Consider the following 15,868-nt stretch of genomic DNA (forward strand, 5'->3'; position numbering starts at 1 on the left):
ACACAATATGAAAGCGTAAACAATACCTACGAAAATCAATGAAATTCCGTAAAAGTGGCGAACACTTTGACTCTCCACTTTCCGAGCACTTTCAATGTCTGCAAGTTATGACTTTTGGGTCATTGTGTTTGTGTTGCCTTTGGAGCCCACTGGCACTTCCGAATCCTTTTCAGAACATGTGTCTGTACATTTCCAACATTTGATTTATGCTGTAGCAAGTGTACGTGAGCCAAAACGTGGGGCTCCAACCGCAACTTCAACCACTTTATGACCCATTTAAAGGCATGAACTATTACAACCGCAGGTTTGTTGTACACGTAAAATATACATATCTGGTTTCAACGTTGATCAACGGCGTTACATCCTTGCAGTCTTGTGGAATATTTACCATATATGCATATACATATATTCAAAATGTAGACAAATATTGTATGTAAACTCGTATAAATACCAAATGTAAGCAAAGAAATGGGTACCTGTAAGAATATGGATCATATTTCCATAGATTGTTAATATATTTTTAACTTGGCTTTTATATATCAGCTATTAAAAGAACCTGAATTCAATCTATGAGTATATATACGGCGTTCTCTTATATTTGATCCGGAAATGAGAAGATTTCAATTCTTCATAAAATTTCACTCTTGATAACATAGAAAATTGATTCACTTCAGTTCTCAAAACTAAGACAGTAACCATCACTTTCTATTCAAAAAAATAGGCATTCATCTCTCTTTCACTCTATTTCCTACTCCTTATTTAATGACAAACACTGTAAATCAACAACCAGACTTAGTGTTGGTAGGACTGTCCAATTGTGATATGCATAACCTCAAAGTACAGGTAGAGAGTAGAGGTGGAGGGTCGATTCGGAGCAGCTCGGACTGACGTATGGAACAACTTGGCGCATTTTTCGTCGAGATCTTAAGTTGAAAGTATACAAAATACAACTGTGCAAGAACTGAAGCCCCTCAAACTTTCCAAGCGAGCGGGCTCTTAAAAAGTTCCAAAAACATCCGATGTTTTCGAGCCAAATTCTGTTCAGCGATGAGGCTCATTTCTGGCTCAATGGGGATATAAACAAAGAAAGTTGCCACATTTGGGACGAAGAACAACCTGAAGAGATTTTAGAGCTGTCATTTCATTCAGTTGGTGTGGTTTGTGGGCCGGTGGAATCATCGGTCCATATTTCTTCCAAAATGATGCCGGTGAGAACGTAACCGTCAAAGTTAACCGTTATGGCGGCATGATAACCGACTATTTGATGCCTGAAATTGAAGCTCGTGATCTCGGCGACATAGCATCAGTCAATGGATTTATTGAGAGAATACTTCGGTAAACAGTTAATTTCACGTTTTGGGCCGGTCGATTGGTCACCAAGATCGTGTGATATCATACAGTTAGAAAACCAGTCGAATTGCTCGATTGAGTCATCGAAAATTGGACTCAACGGATGGACCATCTGAGATGTAGCCTCCGCCAACGTTTGAAAAAGATAATCTTTAAAAAATAAATTAAAAAATAAATGTTCTTTCGAATGATAATAAAGTAGGGAAGTTCGAAATGAATCATCCTTTATTACTGTCTATTACACAAAAAAGAGTTCGAAATGCACCAACAATGTCTTCTCTACGCCTAAAGTATGTACCCCCTTTTCAACTTCGGTATCTTTATACAAATTTCCAAGCTGGAGATTCAGTATTGATAGCCAAAAAAGCTTAAGGGATTCGTCCAAAGGATCTTCGATTGAATCGAACAGGATTTGTCTGTCTTAAAAATATCGTCGTTCTAAAAATCGTTAACCAATATTGGAAGTTAGACTAAGCATTGTCGTTGTAGTCATCTAATGGGAAGCCCAGGAAATATGTTATTTCGGCGGGGTCGGGGATAAAATAGTGTTATATAAGTAGGGTGGTTGAAAATATATTGAAAATGTTCGCGGTACTTCCTTACAGGTGTCATGCAAACATCATTGAACATCATATTCTTCTCTGCAGTCATGAAGAGCCATCCTATTTTAGTCCGGAGTTCGGTGTATTACCATTTTTGTAGCATCTTCAACGACAAATTGTGATCCAGTCAGTGTTAACTGTCGTAATTTAGTGATTATGAGCTTTCTAAGCTAAATGCAGGAGATCTCTATATATATTTTTGATTATCATCAGACAATATATTAGCCTTTTAATGAAATCGTGCAGACCATTCCTATAACAATGAGCTGACATAATGTAAATACATTACAATGGTTTCCAACATATAACAGCAACTTTATAAATCAAGGGTTATCTTATGAATTATCCTTCAAATATTAGTTGTCACTCGAAAACCTAACTTAAGGAATCCGCATGTATATCTTGATTCAATTGACTATTTTTATTATTAACGGTAAATTTTGACTCTTCATAAATCACTACATTTCAAAGAGTAAATCACTTTTACCATAATTTCACTTCCGTTACTTTGGACGATTTCATATTTTTCATAACGGAACTTGCTTTTTGAGACCAATTAAAAAGTCGAAAAGTGCTGCAATTAAAATACGTATTTGTATTTCGTGTTTACTTACATCAGTACAAAGTATATGGAAATATTTTATTTTTTACACACATAACATATTGCAACAACGTATTTGACTCATGGTATTTATTTATTTTTTTTCATACTCTCACACAGGTCGATTTAAATATGCGCATCGGCATTCATAGCGGCTCGGTGATGTGCGGCGTATTGGGCAATAAAAAATGGCATTTTGATGTTTGGTCGAACGATGTTATTATTGCAAATCACATGGAATCTGGCGGTATTCCCGGGTGAGTATTAAATATTCTTTATATATATACATATATTTGAAAACATGTTAGGAAAAAGTGTAAATACAAAGCATTCGCAGCACTCATATTAAATAACTGTTAAAAAATATTTTATATTCCACTTTTTTGGAAAAAACTTATAAATTCTATATGCAAACAAGCATAACCGCGCGGTTGTAGAAGCCATCCATATATTATAGTATGCACATATTTACTTACCATATTGTTTATATTTTTATTCCAAAAGGAAAGCAATCAAAATTTACATAGTGGTCTAAAAGAATTTTCATCAAATAAAAGAAAAAAGAAAATATTTTTTAATAAACCTCAAATAAACAAGTCATAGCTGTAATTCTGGAATTCAATACTTAAAAACTATGTAAGATATTTATTAAAAGTCGAATAAAGTCACTTCAAGTGAAGCTAGGTCCCGATATGGACAGCAAACGACGCCATATTTTTACCTGCTCTTTTGATATTTCTCTTCAATAATGTTTGCCATTTCATCATGGAAAGATATACGATCCAACAACGAGTCGAATTTTTTAAAATTTACTACCGAAATTCGTAGTGAATGGTCTCAACTTTAAGAGCGCTACGTCCACTCATCCTGTCAGATTAACAATTGAGCGTCTACTGGAAAAATTTGAATCCACAGGCACAGTACAAAATGTTCCCGTGCCAATGAAACAAATAAGTACCCGTAGTGTCAAGCATATCAATTGAGGAAGACCCAAATCAGTCCCTCACACGTCGTTCTGAAACGCTGAGCATCTCTGTGACGTCGTTGTGGCGAATTGCCAAAAGATCTTGGCCTACATCCTTTCAAGGTCAAATTGACGCAAGAACTGAAGCCGCTTGGCCACCAGAATCATCGTATGTTCGCGAATTGGGCTGAGAAACAACTTGAAAATTATCCATATTTTCATCGAAAGATAATTTTTAGCGATGAATGAATGGGTTCGTCAATAATCAAAATAAGCGTTATTGGTCAGGCAGCAATCCACACGTACTCCATGAGTCACCATCGCATCCCGAAAAAATTACCGGCGGCGACATTAGGCCGTACTTCTTCCGTGATGATGGCACGTTACTATGAATGGAAATGGCTACCGCTCAATGATACCCGAATATTTTTGGCCCGAATATGGACTTGGACAATAGGATTTTTTTAGTGTTTCCTATATTCGAGATAGTCGTAGAAAATAATGTTATCTGAATTCCAAATAATAAACGGTTAAAATGTCTTGTTTTCGGGTGCTTTGTTGATGATGATGTATCCGTGTTTCATCCATTGTTTGAAATTTGCGCGACACTCGTGGATATTGTCTTAAATTAACGAAAAAATTCTATAATTGCTCTTAGAATCCTTAGAATCTTAGGTCCTCCTTTGAGTTGATGATAATTTTACAGACAGAATATGTCGTAATCTTAAAATATGTCATTCTTCTATTATTATCGGCATTATAATTTGTGAAAAAATACATATTTTTTGTTGTTTGGAATCCAGGACAAATGGCGTCACAATCACATATTCAATTTTAGCTCAATTATATATGTATGGTTTAGTAAAAATTGTGTTCGTTAACGACTTTTACTTTTTGATATACAAACCTGCGTACGTCACTCAACTCTCTGATTGAATTAATTTTTAATATGATTCCCACGGACATATACTATTAGCCTTCGTGCTTTACTGCTTTTCGCTTACTGCTTTTGCTCGTAAATAATTAAACACCGTCATAGCACCATGAATTATGTTGAAATTATTCAAGTACACTTATTTACATTTCTAATGAGCAATAAAGTCAATCGATTACATTTATTATCCTACGGCGAATTTGCAAAACAAATTTCTGCACGTGTTAGCAATTAATTCGACTTCAATTACCTTTACAGGCGTGTACACATCTCCGAGGCCACACTGAAGTGCCTCAACGAGGCTTACGAAGTGGAGCCGGGCAACGGCGGTAGCCGTGACAATCACTTGAAAATGATGAACATCAAAACGTATCTTATCAAGCGCACCGAACCGTTACGGTAAGTGATTGAAGCAGAAGGTGAAATGCATAAATAAACAATTTAGTGAAGTGCCGCAAATCTACGCCTGTCGCACGCTAAGATGGTTTCAATTAAATTTTAAATAAATCCACACACACACACATACACAAATCAATGAATGTGCCGCTATTTGGCTAAAATATTTATGCTTTAACTACAGCGAGCACTTAACTTTAGATTCACACAAACACACCTTTGAATTGTTTTATTTATTCCATTTGACTTTGTTTTTGTTTATGACATTTCCAGGCCGAAGCGTCGCTTTGGCACACGCAGCAGTCAACACTTAGCCAACACCATTGGCACGGCGACCGGCGGCAGCGACGCCAGCTCCCCAACCGCAGTCACAACACCCGCCAGCATGGGCTCCAAATCCATATCCACCACAACTGGCGTGGATACGCCACAACAACAACTTGGACATCCGCTCACAACACCACTTGCACCGTTGGCTGCGTTGCAAAAGAAGAATATTTCGGTGAACTCTCTGCCGAATGTGATGGAAGGTGTGGCATTGGGTAATGGTGGGCGCGTGGGTGATGGCATTAATGGGCCCAGCAGCAACGGTGCGGGCGGCGGTGCTGGTGCTGGAGATTCAACGGGCTTATCGACTGTCTCTTCGCCGACCACGATGACAGCGCCCACCACAGTGGTCGATCAACAGCCGCTAAAAATGAACGGTGCGACAGCGAGTTCCCAGAATCTGGCAAGCACAATCGACCCGAAAGCATTAATTATTGAGGATGAACCGACCACGGAATGGACACCGGAAATTCCATTCAAAAATGTACGTGCGTACGCTAATAATTGCTTCTATACCATACACACTCGTATGCCTATGTGAAATTTTACTATTCAATATGTTTCTTTGTGTGGCGGTCAACTGCAGTGGCAATATTGGCCAGGAAAGCTCAGTGAAATATGTTCAGGTTACATGTTTCACATATTTGATGGTTTTTTGCGCAAAAACTGAATTTGAAACAAGCCTTGCAATCAAGAGTGACTGATGAGTATGGGCTTTGAAACGTGCTGATGAATGGCGTTCCATAGTCGCAATTTTTGTTGTAACATAAAACTCTAGCACAAAAATCTCAATTCGCAATTCCTTTATGCCTTTTTTTTAACTTTCTAAGGCAATAGTACTCAATTTTACTTTGAAAGCAGTCTTTGAAATATTTTTTTTTTTTATTCGATATATGATTAGAAGTACTCTTGCCATTTTGGAGATTTTTGTTCTATTTTTAAGGATTATGTAGGTGAAATCAAAATGAAAACAACTTTCAATTTACTGCTTGGTGCCTTTATATACTTATCCAATATGTTTCACCGAGCATCATAATTTGTTTCACTTAAAGAATATTTGTAACACCTAAACTTAAAAGAGATAGATATCAAATTAAGTGGTTAAGTTAGTAAAAACATTTCCTTGAAAAAGTGGGTTGTTGTAGCCCCTAAATTCGATATGATAAAATCCTTTCACTTTATAGTACAATAAACAACAATCAAAACATTGGATAAAACTTGACACAAATAAGAAATTTGAATATGAGTTCTAAAAGAAGTTTATTAAACGATATTTGGGGAGGGTCTTTCACCTTTGCAGGCGTTTTTGTCTTCTTTCGAATCAGTGACAACTTGCTAAATTCTTGAATATTTTCTATTGTATTTTAAAAACTGAAGATACTACATATACTTAATTTTATCAAAAAAAAATCACTTACAATAATTTTTCAAAAATTTATAAAATTTATAATTTATTTTATCCATTCAAATCTAGCTCAATTCACCGCAGGACGGTCTCAACCGGAGTGATTCGGTGTTGGCCGATGCTAAGCAGGACCACGGACATTCAACGACTGCATTGGATGAAGAGGTAAGAATTTTAAATCTTGTTATATACATATACAGCCTGCCAAGAATGAGTTTACATATTAACAAGTAAGGAAGGGCTAAGTTCGGGTGTAACTGAATATTTTATACTCTCGCAATTTATTTAATTAATTTTACACACAATTTGACTCACATATTCGGTACATATATGGTATAAAGTCCATTGTGGTTGTGGTTGTGAACCGATTTAGACTATTTTCATAACATATCATTGGGAATCCAGGAAGATATTAGGAAGCGAATTTCATTGAAATTGGTGGAGAAGTTTCGGAGATATGGTTTTTGACCCATAAGTGTGCGGAACCACGCCCATTTAAAATTGTGTATGTCATTTTGAGTGCAGCTCTTCTGTACCATCTTTTCTTACTGAATTAAAGCATTTTTAGTGGTTTTCAACATAACCTTTGTATGGGAGGTAGGTGTGGTTATTGGTTATAGTCCGATTTCCTCCATTTTTAGACTGTATAAGGAAATGCCTGAACAAAATGACTCCTGAGAGTTTGGTTGATATAGCTTTAATAGTTTACGGGATATGTACAAATATGCTGCTTCATAGTGCGATCCTTCATAAAAAATTTTACTTTCATAGCTTTATAATTTTTGGCTTAGATATGACACTTTATGTGTTTTCCGTTATTGCCATTTTGTGGGATTTCGATTCCGATTTCGCCCAGCCTTCTTATGGTGCCAAGAAACAAGTGTACCAAGTTTCATCAAGATATCTCAATTTTTACTCAAGTTACAGCTTGCATGGACGGACAGACAGACATCCGAATTGGAACTTTACTTGTCACCCTGATCACTTTGGTATATATAACCTTATATCTAATTCGTTTAGTTTTAGGACTTACAAACAACCGTTATGTGAACAAAACTATAACTATTATTTAGCAACTTTGTTGCGAGAGTATAAAAATAAACACACTTTTTGAGTAGGAATTGATACAAACAAAAAAACAAAAAATAAGTATCATTCAATTTTGTTAGTGTCAAGAAACTCTTTTCAAAACCCGTTTTTTCTTTCTTAAGCATGTGTTACATAATTAACAATACTTTACCGTTACCTATCCTTCGTAATGGAATTTAGAATGAATTTTTCATTGAGTTAGTGATTAATTTTTGATTTTTTTTCATATCTAAAATACCCAATATAATCTTTTTAAATAGTTATGAGTAATGTTACCTGAGTAAAATCGAGTGGAAGATGAAGATAGACTTGAAGAGGACGAGGTTCTAAATCAAAAATTACTCGATGTGCACGGCTCTTAATAACGGAAAGAGAAAGCGTATTTATTTTCAGTGTGTAAACTCATTCTTGACAAACTGTACTTATGCAAAAACATCAGTCTTTCATTTTAAAGCATAATTTTTGTATACATGCTTTATAAAAATTTATATCACTTTTCCATAGATTGACGATTTCATTGAACAGAATATACAAATAAATTCCAATAAGGAAATCAGACGAGAGTACCTGAATACATGGACCTTAAAATTTAAAGATCGCAGTCAAGAGCAGAAATTTTGTCAATTACGTGAAGATATGTTTAGGTGAGTAGTCAAATACTAAGTTTTTATACCAAGGATGAGTTAATAATCGACCAAATTGAACCAAATGTTCGTTTGAAAAAGCCAGGGATATTACTGTTTTTAGTTACTTAAATCACAATTCAGTCTAATTAAATTAAAATTATTCATTATATTTATTTTGGTATTTTCTACTCTATCAGCCCGCATTATATTCAAATTGTAACATTATTACTAGACTAATGACAGCTTCAGAACACAGAATAAAAAGTGGGCTCTAATTGCCTATATTTAGAATTGTGTTAGGAAAAAAGTGATCTCTCAAATCAAAATTTGTATTATCATCCTATTAGACCAGGATAATTCCCTTTAGGTTGATTTGTGGGAACATGTGAGATTTTATTTCAGGATCTCTCACGAAACTTAAAAATGATAAGTTCATGATTAGCAGTATGATATGAGTACCTTATGTAAGGTGTGATTTTTTAATTCCCAGTTGAGCTATAATTTCCTTGAACTATGAATATCATAATATCTAGTTTATTATTGCTAAATCTTTTTATTCATATTCGTTTTCCACCTTTCCCAGATCGAATATGCTATGTATTTTCATCATATGGCTATTTATTGTGATGTGTCAAGTCATTATAATACCGCGCTGCACCAAATTAATAATCTGTCTGGTCGTCGGAACCATTTGCTTAACATTCTCTTGTGTGCTGGTCATGGCGGAGGAGTTCTCAAGTGAGTATAAGCGAATAAACCAAAACTATCTTCTGATGAATGTGTCAACTTCGCAAATGTAAATGAAATTATTTCACTATTTTATCATGTCCTCTCGTCGCTTACGTCACCAACAGACTTGCCACTTTATCTGAAACAGAATTCCGCCAAACTTGTACACCAACGGCGACGAAGAACCTTCTTCATTTGCATTGTTATAATAGTGATGTCGGTTTTAAGTGCAATTGGCTTGGCAATTTGTCCGGACTCCACATACGCGTTCGACAATACAGACGTCAATAACAACAACACCAGTAGTCAGTTAAACAATGCCAACAACAATGCAATCACTGCTTTATTGGCAAATGGTAGTGAAAAGGAAATCAAGTTGAATGTGTACTTATCGGCAACAATACATCACAATATCACCATTAATACTGGCAATGGCACAATCGTCGATACATTCATCACGGACAACCTCACTGCGGCACCAGCTGGCGAACTGGTGCGCCAGAGCATCGTTAATGCGCTCAATCTAACGCAAACACCAATAAATCTGCTAAATGCAACGAGCAAAACATTGGAAACATTTGAGCAATCGCCGCGCGCCATTTTATTGGCAGCAGCAGCTGCCAACACCAACGACAATGAATCGGATTTGGTAGATGCAAATAGCGCAGAACTTTTCAATAGTTTCAATGTGTTAAGCGTCCCGGACGAGCTGGAGCGTCGCAAAAATGATTGTGCGCATCCTGAGTATATCATTTTCACCTGGGTGCTGTGTCTGGTATCGCTGGCCACGGCGCTGAAGCTGTATTATCTCATCAAAACATGTATGGCGTTGGCTATGGTTGGCTGCTATATGATCCTGATACTGACCTATCCAACACTTTACCAATCGTCTGCGGCGAATTTCGAATACCAACGCATGGCAGTGCCCGTGGATGTGCAGATGCTGATATTGTTGTGCTCTTTTCTGGTAATGGTGGGCTATCATGCCCGCCTTGTGGAGGTAATTCAAGTAATGAACTTACGAAATTTTTATTATTTTGTTTCTTTGAAATCTAGAAGTGTTATTTGAGATCTAAAATAAAACAATCCAAGAATTGATTCAATTACCTCTTTTGTCACTGAACTTAGCTATAACACCGTTGGCTGTAGAAATGAATGGCATTTTACCCCGATTTTGAACAATCGTCGGCCCTCTATAACCTTATTATTAAACCATTCATTTTCTACTTTTTCCCAGAACCTTTTGGAATTTTTCACTTTAGTTATATTATACCTTAAGAAATACCATTAATGAAATTCTATTTAAGTCAAGTCAAGTTAAGACAAGTCAAAAAGACGGTTAAATATAAGTGTCACTTGTCAACATTTTAATTTCTATTTCAAGCAGACATCTACAAATCACGTCAAGATCTAAATAAAACGGCATGTCCATCAGCGATTGTGCGCATTTTTCAATGAAAAAGTACCCAACGAACCAAAATGCTTAATTTTTGCTGTCTTTAATGCGCCAAGCTATGGATACCGCGTTAATGAGTTAATATTCTCTTGTATGGGAGCAGAGAAATGGCAAACGATGACCACCTTTGTAACTTAAAACTATTTTTTATGATTTTAAGATACTTTCTGATTTAACATTTAAGATCTGATTTGATTATTGAGACCATTTACAGTGTAACCTCTCTTGGACACCTCATTGCCTGTCTCATTTGTTCTAAAAATTTAACTTTATGAAAAATTTCCGCTCAAAGGAGGTGTCCGTCTAACAGAGATTATCCTATCCGTTAGAAGAAGTTTCTCTGTGTAGTCTTTTGATCACCAAACTTACTTAACTTCTCCTCACTAATGTAATGCCTTTTAAGCTGAGATTTAATATATTCAAATATTCTTCAGATCTCACATTAATCAAAACAAATATATTACACTTTGGTTTACTGGGTATACTCTTAAGTTCGAGTATATACTTAACACGTGTACTATGTACTATGAACCTGTAGCATCCAATGCCCACGACAAATCAACCAACCATTAAAATATGTACTCTCAGTATTTTTGCATTTAATTAATGAAGTTTTTCTTATTTTCTAATTCTTTTTCACCTTTCTCACATTTTTTCTCACTTGAAATGTGGCGCTGTCATTGTACCACAGGTCACCTCCCGTTTGGATTTCATTTGGAAGGAGCAAGCTGAACGTGAATTAATGAATATGAAATCGAATCGCGCACTCAACGACACATTAATCAAGGTGAATACACTTCTATGCTTTTATTTTCCTTGAGCATCATTTGGCACAGCAATAATTAGACAAACTTTGTTTTGTTACGTGGAAATCATTACAATTTGATTAGATTCCCTATTTACTGGTATTTAATTTAATTGCAGAATATTTTGCCTCATCATGTAGCTGCCTATTACCTGTCCGATGAGCACACAGATGAATTATATTCAAAGAATCATTCACTATGTGGCGTTATGTTCGCTTCCATACCCAACTTCCAGGATTTCTATTCGGAGGACATCGATAACGGCAAAGCATGCATACGAATCTTGAATGAAATTATATGTGAGTATCATTTGGGAGTATTTGTTCTAAACTTTTGCACATCGTGTGATTGCTTTTATCTTCGGGGATCATATAAAGGGTGAGCCAAGTAGAGGTCAATAGCTGCACGAGTCGTGTCAAGCTGTCATGTTATTTTTGTTCAGTTATTATTATATATTATAGCAGGTTAAACTCCTACTTATCCAGACTGAACCCCGACATACAAAATACATGTCCTACATGCAACGAGTCCCCGCATGACACTAATCACCGCTTTGCGAACCCTACTCATCTAACACCCCTTTCCCTTTGGTCCGACCCCGTCGAAACAGCATGTTTCCTTGGTCTCCCGTTAGATGACCTCAACGACAACTAGACTTATGCTTTCCGTTCCGGCAGGGATAGATAATCGCCACTACAACAGCAACAACAACCGTTATGGCACCATGAGAACCGACTGTTTGATGCCTGAGGTTCAAGCTCATTATCTCGGCGAAATTTGGTTTCAATAAGATGGCGGCACTTCCCAAACATCGCAAATAGTGTGATACCGCACCGTTAGACTTTTTCCTATGGGGATATGTAAAGTTTAAAGTCTATGCGGACAATAACGCTTCGATTCTGACCCTAGAGTAAAACATCACAAGTGTCATTCGCAAGTTACCAATCGAAATGCTCGAACATCGAGTCATTGAAAATCGAACTCAACAAATGGACCACCTAAAACGTAGTCATGTCTAAAATTTTAAAGAGGAACCTCGAAATGGATCACCCTTTAGCTCCTTCAAACTTCAAAAATTTCTTCCGAAAGGTTCTTTGCTTAGCTCAGAGTACCGATAACAGTCTTTAAGTATTAAAATTACTGCCCATCAAGGGCCTTCTAATTTTACCACATCTATAATTTGTCTCAATTAATCAAAATAACAACAGTTCTTAATGACATCAGAGTTTTATTGCTACCGATACAAACCTAAAAAATGTTATAGAAATATATATAATTTGCTTGGTCATAGAAATAAAATAAATAGAAACCCTCTAAACCTGACGATTTTGACTTGAAAGTAACATATTTAATACCGATCTAACAAGCTTTCATAATTCTCAGGCGACTTCGACGAACTTTTGGAGGAGCCGCGCTTCGCCTCCATCGAGAAGATCAAAACAGTTGGCGCCACATACATGGCCGCTTCCGGTCTCAATTCAGCACATCTCCACGCACGCGGCGAAACAGCGGAGGATAGCATTTGTGACCTGGTGGAATTCGCGTTTGCAATGAAGCAAAAGCTCGAAGAGATCAACAAGGAGGCATTCAACAATTTCCAGCTGCGCGTAGGAATCTGCAGTGGGCCACTGGTAAGCGGTGTGATTGGTGCACGTAAGCCTGTCTACGATATCTGGGGCAATACGGTGAACGTGGCCTCACGTATGGACTCCACCGGCGAGAATTGGCGCATACAAGTGCCGACCAAAACTTCGGAACTGCTAAAGGCCAAGGGATATACTTGTGTGGTTAGTAGCTCGCAATAGCTTTTGCAGTTATTATTTTATTTACGTAAAAAATGCTTTGGGCACTACTTTCATATAACGGTCAACTTTTATTTGTTAGAAACGCGGCGAGATTAACGTGAAGGGTAAAGGCCTAATGGTCACGTACTTTGTGCATCCTAAAGGCGCCAGTGAAAGTCAATTATCTTCGCCGATACGATTGCCGGCGGGTGTGCCGTTATCACAGGCGCCCAACTTACAGCGGCAGATCTCCCACCACGGCTCATTCAGCGCCGTGGTCTTCGGCATGTTGCAGGCATCGAAACGTAGCACCACCATTGCGGGCACACGTAAGTCATCATCACTTGACAGATGTGTGCATTTATGACATACATACATACATACATATATATATATAGATATACATGCATATAAATATTATGTGTACATGTGAAAATATGTAAATATATACAATTGGTTTTATTTTTATCGCTTTCAATGGATTTGCAGCGACTGGCACTCCCTCACCGCAAATACGACGTGGTCGACGTGGTAGTACCTTCAGTTCGGTGCGCCTATCGCAAAAGTCTACCACCAACAATCCGGTGAGGCGGAATACAACACGAGTGCGTGGTCGCTCCTATCGACAAAAGAAGGTTGACTTTTATAAACGCTCTACACCAAAGCCCGTTCGGAATTTCACTAATGTGATATTTTATTTTGTTCTCTTTCTTTCCATTTTGCAGAGCTCGTCCAACAACTCGATAGTAACACAGACGAGTAACTCGTATATATCGTCCTTTCGACGCATCGATCAGATCGAAACGACGCTGTCCAAAAGTCATAATGATGCGTTATAGCCTATGCGTAATTGGGTCTAAGGTGCCCTGAGCATGAATAACAACAACAACAACAACAAGAACTTTTAATTACATAGTACTTACATAATGAACTTATTTATTGTTGCTATTAAGAAAATTCTAGTTTAGACACCCTTAAGCGTATGTATGTAATGTAATATGTATGTGTATATTTAGCGAATATGATTATGTCGAAAGTAAAGACAGAAACACCCCAGTGAGGCCCTGAATGTAAACTGATTTCAATTAAGCGAAAAGTGCATTTATTTTTGGAGCATTTTTTAAGTTAGTTAGACTATTGGATAGATAAAATGTATGTACTCTTAGACGAGGCATTTTACGTACTTAATTATCAACAATTCAATTACTTATGGCAAATGTGAATGTGAACAGATTTAGCTTTATTTTAAATGTATGAACAAAAAAATATTAAGAAATTTTAAACAGTAAACAAATTTTCCTAGAAGCTAAGTAATCGAAAATACGATGCTAAGTAAGCATATATGTGTACATATGTATAATTGCGTTTAAAACTTTGTTAGATTTTTAAAACCGCCTCTGAACGGCTAATAACTTATATGTGAAGCTTTTTCCTGTCTAGAATACACTTACATTTACTAGTTCTGTTTCTAAATATTTATTGTTTTTGAGAACATAATATCGACCAATACAAAAAAGCAGAGAACCTTATTGAAGTGGTTTCATAGTATAAAATATTCTGTAGAAGGTGCTCACTCGAACTGTTTTCGAGAAATTTCGATGAGATGTTATTTATATTGTACGAATTTATTACTTAATATTTTCTAAATAAATATGCTTTCCTAAAATCTACTAAAATTCGACAGAAAACAAATTATTACAACAGTAATCAGAAGAATACTTCATAAAGATGAAGATTTAGTCACTTGAAAGCATGTTACATAAAAGTAGTCCAAGTTCATAAGAACCAATAATGCCATGTATGGTATTTAAAGCTCCTTGTATTACTTTGTTGTACTAAGCCTACCTTCAATAAGTCCATTTGGTTTAATTAAAATGCCAATTTTTGGAGCACTTATCAAAAATTAGTATTTCGACTTTTTCGAATAGACTCATACACTTTTACTATGTGTACAGATATGCTGAACTTAGAGAAGTATATGTAGTGGTATATATGTACAATTTAAATATATATATTTATTTATGTATGTGCATAAACATAATTTTATCAATTTTTAAACTACTATTGTTCGTCTAGTCGTTAGCTTTAAATAAAACACTTAACAATAAACCATAGCATGTGTTGTTTTCATTGTATTCATAGATGGCGCTGAGTATAAGATTTTTCAGAAGCATTTGTTTGAATTTTTAGTCAATTTATGTGCAAAAAAACAGCAAGAAAATTTTTTTGCAAATCTATCAATTATTCTTGGGAACACAATGCTACCGGCGTATTTTAATACATAGCATCGGTTGCCCTGTATTGTTGTAGGGGAGCCATTGGTAGTAGATGGGGCCTCTCACCTAAAGTAGTTCTTTGGCTATATGAAACCATAGTCAAGCCTATAATGTTTTACGGGGTTCACGTATGGTGGGAGGCGCTTGAAAAAACTTCACTAGCTAAGGAGTTAGTGAGTGTGCAACGGGTGGCTCTCATAGCCATGTGCGGTGCGCTACGGACCACACCGACTTTGGCACTGAATTCCTTACTTCATATAGCACCCGTGAACATAGCCGGAAGGTGTATGTATGCGAAAACCGCTATCAGGCTGAGGGAGGCTGGGTATATAACAGAGTGCGCACCTGGGCACTCTAGTATCCTCAGGCGCTTCGACTTCATTCCGAGGCTACTGGACTACCATCATGTCGATGATCCCTACACTGGCGGTCTATTCTCTGCTCTCATACCTTCAAGAGAGGGTTGGGTGGGTAGAAGTCGCTGGAGGAGAGACGCGGTAATCTTCTTTACGGATGGGTCGAA

The 15,868-nt window shown here is 36.7% G+C and overlaps 1 protein-coding gene across 9 annotated transcripts in view; it reads left to right on the plus strand.

The window, feature by feature from the left end:
* Adcy8_1 (adenylyl cyclase 78C) overlaps window positions 1-15,183 on the plus strand; it is a 219,527-nt gene extending 204,344 nt beyond the window's left edge. For 8 of the 9 annotated variants that reach the window (XM_054229445.1, XM_054229448.1, XM_054229447.1 and 5 more), the window contains 13 exons: window positions 2,674-2,810; window positions 4,710-4,850; window positions 5,121-5,658; window positions 6,649-6,744; window positions 8,173-8,312; window positions 8,878-9,032; window positions 9,149-10,023; window positions 11,171-11,266; window positions 11,404-11,584; window positions 12,669-13,072; window positions 13,170-13,398; window positions 13,559-13,704; window positions 13,795-15,183. In XM_054229445.1, the coding sequence (XP_054085420.1) occupies window positions 2,674-2,810; window positions 4,710-4,850; window positions 5,121-5,658; window positions 6,649-6,744; window positions 8,173-8,312; window positions 8,878-9,032; window positions 9,149-10,023; window positions 11,171-11,266; window positions 11,404-11,584; window positions 12,669-13,072; window positions 13,170-13,398; window positions 13,559-13,704; window positions 13,795-13,908 (3,252 nt within the window). In that variant the 3' untranslated portion in view covers window positions 13,909-15,183. The remainder of the gene's footprint in view (window positions 1-2,673; window positions 2,811-4,709; window positions 4,851-5,120; window positions 5,659-6,648; window positions 6,745-8,172; window positions 8,313-8,877; window positions 9,033-9,148; window positions 10,024-11,170; window positions 11,267-11,403; window positions 11,585-12,668; window positions 13,073-13,169; window positions 13,399-13,558; window positions 13,705-13,794) is intronic. The other variant, XM_054229450.1, reaches the window with a different exon arrangement.
* Window positions 15,184-15,868: the final 685 nt, after the last annotated feature.

Source organism: Zeugodacus cucurbitae, chromosome 4 (genome assembly GCF_028554725.1).
Source record: "Zeugodacus cucurbitae isolate PBARC_wt_2022May chromosome 4, idZeuCucr1.2, whole genome shotgun sequence".
Classification (NCBI taxonomy): Eukaryota; Metazoa; Arthropoda; class Insecta; order Diptera; family Tephritidae; genus Zeugodacus; species Zeugodacus cucurbitae.